General features: G+C 37.8%; 1 protein-coding gene across 12 annotated transcripts in view; it reads right to left on the bottom strand.

Moving 5' to 3' along the window:
• Positions 1-2,016: 2,016 nt before the first annotated feature.
• The window catches only part of IQSEC1 (IQ motif and Sec7 domain ArfGEF 1), a 258,195-nt gene continuing 252,256 nt past the window's right edge, over positions 2,017-7,955 (bottom strand). For 8 of the 12 annotated variants that reach the window (XM_072347507.1, XM_072347508.1, XM_072347509.1 and 5 more), the window contains one exon: positions 2,023-6,694. In XM_072347507.1, the coding sequence (XP_072203608.1) occupies positions 6,089-6,694 (606 nt within the window). In that variant the 3' untranslated portion in view covers positions 2,023-6,088. Of the gene's footprint in view, positions 6,695-7,955 lie in introns of all 12 variants that reach the window. The other 4 variants (XM_072347516.1, XM_072347518.1, XM_072347519.1 and 1 more) reach the window with 2 other exon arrangements.

The following is a 7,955-nucleotide window of genomic DNA, read 5'->3' as shown; positions in this document are numbered from 1 at the left end:
TCCTGTCAAGGTCGAGCATTCAGCAGAAGTCACACTCCTCTGCTCCTGTTCCTGCCCCCCCAGCACAGCATTCCTTTCCCACTGGCACAAATGGCACCGTGCTCTCTCCTGCTCCCTTGCCTGACCTACAGCACAGCTGTGCCTGGCACATGGGGACGCTGTGAGGGACAGGGACTGCTGGTTCGTATGGCTTCAGGGAGTGACGTGTCAGTCCAACCATCATGTGCATAGAAGGGGCAGCATGTCTTTAGCACTGCTGGATCCAAGTATGTTGCAACTCCTTGTCTGAAAGTCAGATTGCTCCTCAATACAAACAGGTTCATAGTGCTAATTATGAAATGAATTTCCAGCCGTGAGTTGCTGTGATACCATTGCTGATACCATTGCTGAATAAAATAACCTCCTAACTCAGAGCACTTGCACAGCCCTTTCACTTTGCATTCCCCTTGGCCAAAAAAAGAAGAAAAAGAGAAAAGAAGTCACATTTCTTTGGCAAACACCTGTTAACCTTTTATTCTGTAGCAGAAATGAGAGTTGTAAAGACAAAGCATTTTCCACTGTGCATGCAGAACGTTTAATTTCAGTCAGAAAGAATTTACCCCGTTCATCTTATTAAAGGTGTGTTGTTTTTCCTTGCTCATTATAAGTTTCTGTTTATATCTGTGTTACTGCAAAGAAATAAATGAAAACAGAAGCACTGGATGTCATTTTACAACAGAGCTGATAACCTGTATGCTCGTGTGATTTATTTATTAGCCTCTGTCTTGTCAACCATGATGCTATTTCACACCTCAGTTATTACAAACTGCTAAGAAAAGAGGATGTTTTCCACAACATTTTATCACAGAAATGAGCATTTTTGCATCACACTGTATTCTTCTCTTGGAATCAACAAAACGTAGCAGCAAGAATCACTAAGACTCTAATGTGTCACACAGCTCCAAGAGATAACACACTGGCAGTATGTAGTGATAGAAGGGTACTTACCCATAAAAAAATCACTGTTCAAGATGTACTTTCTGCACAAACAGCCCTTCAGAAATAGGTCCTCGCTGACTATTCCTTCAAAACAATTCAAGGATCTCCTAAAATTCATAGTAAAAAAAAAAACAAGGCAATACAATGCTTAAATTGACTGCTAAGCATGAGTTTTAGCTGAGACATTAGATGCACCGCAATTCATTTGAAGCATAGGAAATGAATAAACATAAAAAACAATTGAATGTGCCGAAGTTTATCATCTAAGTAACTGTAAAAGTACAACATCAAGTATTGCGAAGGATACGTGAGGCAAATATGCCTGCTTAGTGGTGTAAATGCCATGGTGTACATTAAAGCATAGCAAACAAGCACAACAGGCACAAGTACAGGTACAAGTAGATAGCACTTACCTCATTACATCACTTACTGAAATACGATGTTCTCTGCCAACGGGTGCACAGAAGCACAGAAGCAATGAATGATCTCTATATTTGACCTCAAGATTGTAGGTTACAATAATGAAATGAAGGACACATCCCTGGGAAGGACAAACTTGAAACACAAATCAGGGCTATGCAATCATTTGACTCACGATCTGAATCATGGACTCCTATGGAAATGTGATAGCCAAAAGGTTAACGGGATCAGTCCAACATGCTGGACCGTTCACGCTTAAGAAACTTCAACATTTGGTTATTATTTTCTCACCGTTAGAATGCTTTTAAAAATATTAAGCAAGAACCTCTTCAGTGTTGCCTGCAGATCTGGGTGTTTTTTCTTCATTGCCCCGTATTGTACTTTGGGACTAAATATATTCACGGTACCACCAAAAACACCTGAGGCCTACTGAGAAGTGGCCGCGCTCTTCAAGTACCAGCCATCATTTCCAACAACTTGTCTTGAATTTGAGATGAAGACTGAAACCACTGAAGAGAGAAGCAGAATTCAAATTGACTCAGCAGGGCCAGGACAGCACCTGAAGGAACCTCCTTCATTTCATGTCCGAACAATTAAGGTTCTCAGATTACACAAGATGAGAAACAAAGAGTTTTAAATGATTTATTTGATTTCTCCACATGATCACAGTTATAGTTTTACATCAATAGGGTCTGTTACTACTTACAAACAGAATGCATATTAAAATGAAAGCACTCCTTTCTTCCCCATAGTTACAAAAGGGATCTCAAGCCTCCCCAGAACAGAAGCTTCTTGTAAGTGTAATGATTTTTGAAGTCTTTAACAGTCTGCATTCAACACCTAATTCTAACAGTTTAGTACAACTCGAAGCTGATTTAAGTTCCTAGCAGGAGACAGGTATTGTAGGCAACCTCCAAGTGACTGCAGACTTAGAGTAATACTAATTTACACACTATGTACAATTTAGAGAATTGTCTACTCCCCCTACTTGGTCCCATTTTCACCACCCCCTTTTCTATTTTCCAAATTGAATCTTGTTATTGGTTCCACTTTTCTTTTAAATATATACACAAGAATCCATTTTGCAGGCAAAGAAGTGCGATGGTATTTTACAATGGAACAGCAAAATGCATGCTTAACTGCAGAAAACACACAGCTTCATATGGAACAGCAAGTCAACATCTAGAGATTCATTTCTTTAAATAACTGCTGACTGTCTTTCAGCTCATTTTATCAAGAAACAAGAGGCTTCTGCTGCATGCAGTACATGATGGGAAAATCATTCTACACTGTATGTTAGACTCTTTTCTTTTTAGCGATACAAGACGTACATTATATTAGGATGAACTCTGTTTTCTGTTTTTACATTGTTGTACATTTCCATTTTTTTTAACTTAAAAGAAAATTAAAAACCCCAAATATATATTTAATTGTTGTCCCAGAAAAGATTTTTGTCGCCACATCTTCATTCTTTAGGCTTCCCTTTCATTTTTTCAAATCAGCAATACCACTTGGCCACATTTTTTCAATGGGGAAAGAGAAACACGGTCACTCCACACAGTTCTGTACCAGTGTTTATTTGGCAACAGCACTTGGGAAAAAAAGCCTCAATTTTATACCTGCCTGCAGGCTAAAAAAAATGTATATATTAATTTTTTTTTGACTGCACAGTGTTTAAAATACGATCGTTTTCCTGTTCTAGACATGCCTCACACTGTTCTAAGCAAGAATGGAATCAGAGAGGTTATACTAAAAACCCTAAATATAGTTAAAAAACAATCAAGTCCACTGTTTCTCCCTGCTGTTTTGAAATAATGCTTACTGTTACTGTGCTCCTATATGACCGTCCTGTTTTATTAAACTACTGCCAAAATAGTCGGTGATTTTACACATGCAACTTAATGCACCTTACAAGGTGGGCACAAACTCTTTCTCCACGTGCAGATGAAATCATGTGCAAATGTTTTTTGCATGCACAGTTGTGATTCTTCTGAACATACAGTTGATTGCCCATAGAAAATCAGTGATTGAGCATTAAGATGTGGCTCACAGTGCAAGTACAGAATATTTATATTTGACTAATTTAAATGAATGAAAGGGGTTTTGAAACAAAGCAGATCTGGGAGATTTAAGGTCTTCACTGTTAACTAAGTAGCACAGCTCGAGTCAGATTCTCCTCTCCGCTGTTACTGAACACTCTGCATTTACACGGTACACAGTGAATTTTACTGACGTTAAAAATCTGCATCTGAAACAAGTACAGTCTCTGCTACTCAGTGAAGAGGAGCACTCTTACCTCCATTCCAATCAAAAGAAGCAGTTTGTGAAAGATATTTGTAACCAAATGACCCCTTATCTTTTCTGGAACAACCTATAAATTACAATTAGACTCTACTATTGGTACAGATGTATGAAGAAAAGTCTACATATTGAAATATGTTATCACTTTACTTCAACTAATATCAACAGTTAACACTGATATATTTCGCAAATATACAATATGTAGAGTGTAGCCTCACACTAATAACATTAGATGACATGCAGACAGTTCTACTTTCCCCTATAAGAACAGTATATATCTCTTTGAAACTGCAAGGAACAGAGCCTCAGGGGACCTGTAGGAGCCCTCTTAAGGTTAGCCGCAGAATTTCGACTAGAATGAGCGATACTTAAAAATTATAATGCAATCACTTGTTTCCTTTTAATGAAGATAATTCAGAGAAGGAGCAGAATGGGACAACATTGCACATGTGGGAAACAAACGTAGACGGCTTTAAACAAAAGGCTAAACTCTAGATTGCTGTATTTGCTCTCTGTGGAGGTTAACAAAGTGCTGAGTTTGCAATTTTGCTGGTATTGCGATATCAATGGTATGAAAGGGAAAAAAAACTACAACAACCCCAAACATTATAGATGCCATGAGTAAGCCAATATGAAGGTGACTCTCTTATTCTCACATCAGTCTCATTTTAACTTCTCTCCACTTTAAGTGATTTCTTCGTTACTCCTGAAAAAATAGTATTAAATATAAAATTGACTGCAATTTTTACTTTTACCCATTTCAGACCGGAATTTTTTTGCTCATCCTCTTCAAGGTTTGCTTTTAGGCTGGTACAGTTTCGCAGTTCTGATTCCTCTGCCTCTACTGTTTAGGTGTAAAGATCTTGCAGTGGCTCAAATTGCTGAAACTACAAAGTAGGTGCCATGTGTAACTGGACAGGACTTAGGGATAAAATTTTATATCAATTTGCAAATGGTTTGATTACAACACATAAGCAACAACAGCACAGCCTGTTTTTATGTGATGTCTTGCAACTAACTGGACTACGAAAGTGAGGGTTTGAGCATAAACTCAGCCTGCTGAGTGCTGGTTACTTTCAAACTAACAAACGTGATGAGTAAAAATGGTGAAGCCACTTCATTGCTAGTGCATGGCTACATGGAATCACAGACTTTTTTTCTTTAGTATATATAAAAACCCTACACTAAATTCTAAAACAAACCTTCAAGTTTTAGAGCACTTCCACCTGGAAATGCTCTCAGACTAGAATTCAGCTTAACTGGGGGGTAAAAATAAGAAATTATGGTAAACGGGAAACAAAGTAGCTGAGAAAGATGGAAGTTTGTAATTTTCATGTTTGAGATGAATGTTTTTGCAGTGTATACATGCACCTGTTATAACTCTTCATGTGTGTTCATTAAAACATATGCGTACAAAAAAAATGTGGATCATGTAAATTCACAGTTATCACAGCCTTTAAAGTGTCTAAATTTGTGTGACCAATGCTTGAAGATGACCACTGGTAAAAGGCCATCCCTTACATTGCTACCATATAATTACTGCATCTTAACAAGTTTGCTTACCTGAAATAGAAGAGCAGTTATAATACTGATTACGTTTGATATCATGTTAATAAAATAAGGATTTATACAAAGCAGTATTTGACTACAACAATTAAATGCTATGTTACTTGGCACATTTAATAATGATTGCTTAGAAATCTTAGCAAGTCCAGAGGACTGACTTCTAATGAAAATATTGAAATGTCTGAAATTTATTTCTAACATTTAGTGTTTTTGGTCTACTCTTTCATATGTTATTCATCTATAATACTGTCCTAACAAGTAAGTGGAATTCCTTGTAAAGTCTATATTGCTAGCTTTGTGGACTGAAAAAAATTTCTTTCCAAGCACAAATGTTAACTATACAGTATATATATATATATATTTATATGTATATATTTATATTATATAAAGTTTACTTACGTACTTTCATCAACCATATCAGGTCTACTTATTTTTTGCCCATTGACAATAAAAGAGCAAGAATGCAACACTTGGTTCTGTATCACTTTTTTCCTTTTATCATAGACTATGTTTTTATTCTGCATGTAAAATTGTCAAGGGATTTGGTGTAAAAGGTAATTTTACTCATATTCAGCAAGCAGCATGTTTTCAAGGCAGTCTGGAAGTAAGAGCTAACCAGATGGTAAGCATCTATAGAGTAGATAAATGAAACCGGTATCGATTGCACTAACTTGACTTATTTTTAGTATCAGCAAGCCTTTAAGCTCACACGACTCAGTTAAATTGCTCGTCTAGGTAAAAACTGACAATATTATTTGTTGCTTCCTGTAAGTGCTTTTGTAACTGTGTTTAAAACTATAGTTATTAAGAGGGTCGATACGTTCTAGACTATTGTGCTGATGCCGCTGTGTTTGGGCTTAGTGCTGGCTGAAGTGGACGGCGGTGGTGGCGGTCCATGGTGATGCTGAGTGTGTTGGGGATGAGAAGAGTGCCCTGGGTGTGGAGGGGGCAGTGGTGGATGCGGAGAGTGGGTATGCTGTGCGTGGGAGTGCTGCATGTAAGGAGTATGCTGGGAGTGTGCCGCATGCTGGGAATGTGGCACGTGTTGGTGATACTGGTGTGGGTGCTGGATGTGCTGGGGAGGGTGATAGTGGTGGTGGTGGTGATAAGGTGGTGGGTTCTGCTGCATATGACAGTACTGCGAATGGTGAGAGTGTACTTGTGCCTGGGTCTGTCCCTCAGCTGGCCCTGCATGATGCATGGCAGAAGGATGCTGTGAGTGTTGCTGATGTGGGATTACTGGAGGGTGTGGAGGTTGCTGTGATGAGCCAGATGGCGGATGGCCTTGGGAAGGTGGCTTTCCCCTTTTACTACCAAATAAGGAACCTAGGAGTGAGGAGGAGTTAGGCATAGTCTGGTGAGGGCGAGATGGACACTCTCGGGTTGATGTAGCTCTTCGGCGCATGTGAGGACTGCTAATGATGGACCCCTAAAAAGAAATTAATAGAAATAAAAATTAAAAAAATCTTTAAAATGTTTAAAAGAAAAAGTTCACACTGACCCACAAACTCCTCCTTCAGTGCTCACATGGATGGAATATGTTAAGGAGTTCTAGGAAAACTTTATTTCCAGCTTCTCTTAGTTGCCAGCGAGGCAATCATGCCCTTCTTGGGACTTTTATAGGCATTAACACTTTAGTAGAGAAAGCTATTGCTTTAAGTCAGAAAAATGTCACAGGAAAGTAGCATGACAAAATACCCAGGAGTGTGTATTTAAATGAAAAATACATGTTAAAATACTTAAAAATTACCGTACTTGCTTTTTAAAAAACAAAACAAAAAAATGTTAACTCAACCTACAAGGTTAAACACATAGCAGCAAACATTACGATTCAGATTTCAAAAACAGTACTTAAAACTTATTTAAATAGTAGTGTTTTACTGCTATACACCACAATGCTGCTTCTTAAGCCTACCTCTAAACTGTGTGTTCAATGGAACCACATTACTTTTGCCACTAAGTTTTCTATGTATTGTTTCTTTCTGAGCTGTGGTCCAATGTTTTCTATTATTTAGCTTGGAATGGTCTATTTAGTTTCTGGAAGTTTGGGGTTTGTATTTTGTAAAGAGAGATACGGGACACAACATTTACTGTGCAAAGGGTGCTAGACTTAAACTGCAACCTACCTAAAGCAAACAAAAAGAAAAAAAGAAAAAAAGAAAAAAAAAAATCTGCAAGCTGAATTCAGACATGAACAGTAAATATAAATGGTTTGAAGATGAATGAAATCTCATGAAATCCACATTGAATTAACCTGTCTTTTCTTTTTCTTTTTTTTTTTTTCCTCCCATGCCCTATCTGTGCAATTCCATGGCGTCATGACTGCATACACTGAGCAATTTAACTAGAAAATAAGCAATGGGAATGGTTGAGCATGAAAATCAATAGTTTTAGCTAAATATCAAACAGCAAGAACAGTGTACTTTGTAACAAAGAGCAAGTGGGCATTTAAGCTGGGACTAGACTGAAATGGTGGCAAAAGGACACATCATATTCATTTAACCATGCTTGCAGGAACAAAGGGAACAAGGTTAGCTCAAACCAAAAATGGCGTTGGTCTAAAACAAGCTGTCAGTGCTTTTTAAGCTGGAAGAATACAAAGTGAGTAGCCTAGGCATGCATTTTACTTGAGGCAGGCAGGTTATATGTTAGAAGAAAAAAGAGCAAAAAAATATGTATATAAAAGAAAG

The sequence above is a fragment of the Excalfactoria chinensis genome, chromosome 12, assembly GCF_039878825.1.
Source record: "Excalfactoria chinensis isolate bCotChi1 chromosome 12, bCotChi1.hap2, whole genome shotgun sequence".
In the NCBI taxonomy this organism is placed as follows: domain Eukaryota; kingdom Metazoa; phylum Chordata; class Aves; order Galliformes; family Phasianidae; genus Excalfactoria; species Excalfactoria chinensis.
Note: the sequence above shows the minus strand (reverse complement) of the source record. Positions and strands in the feature narration are given on the sequence as shown.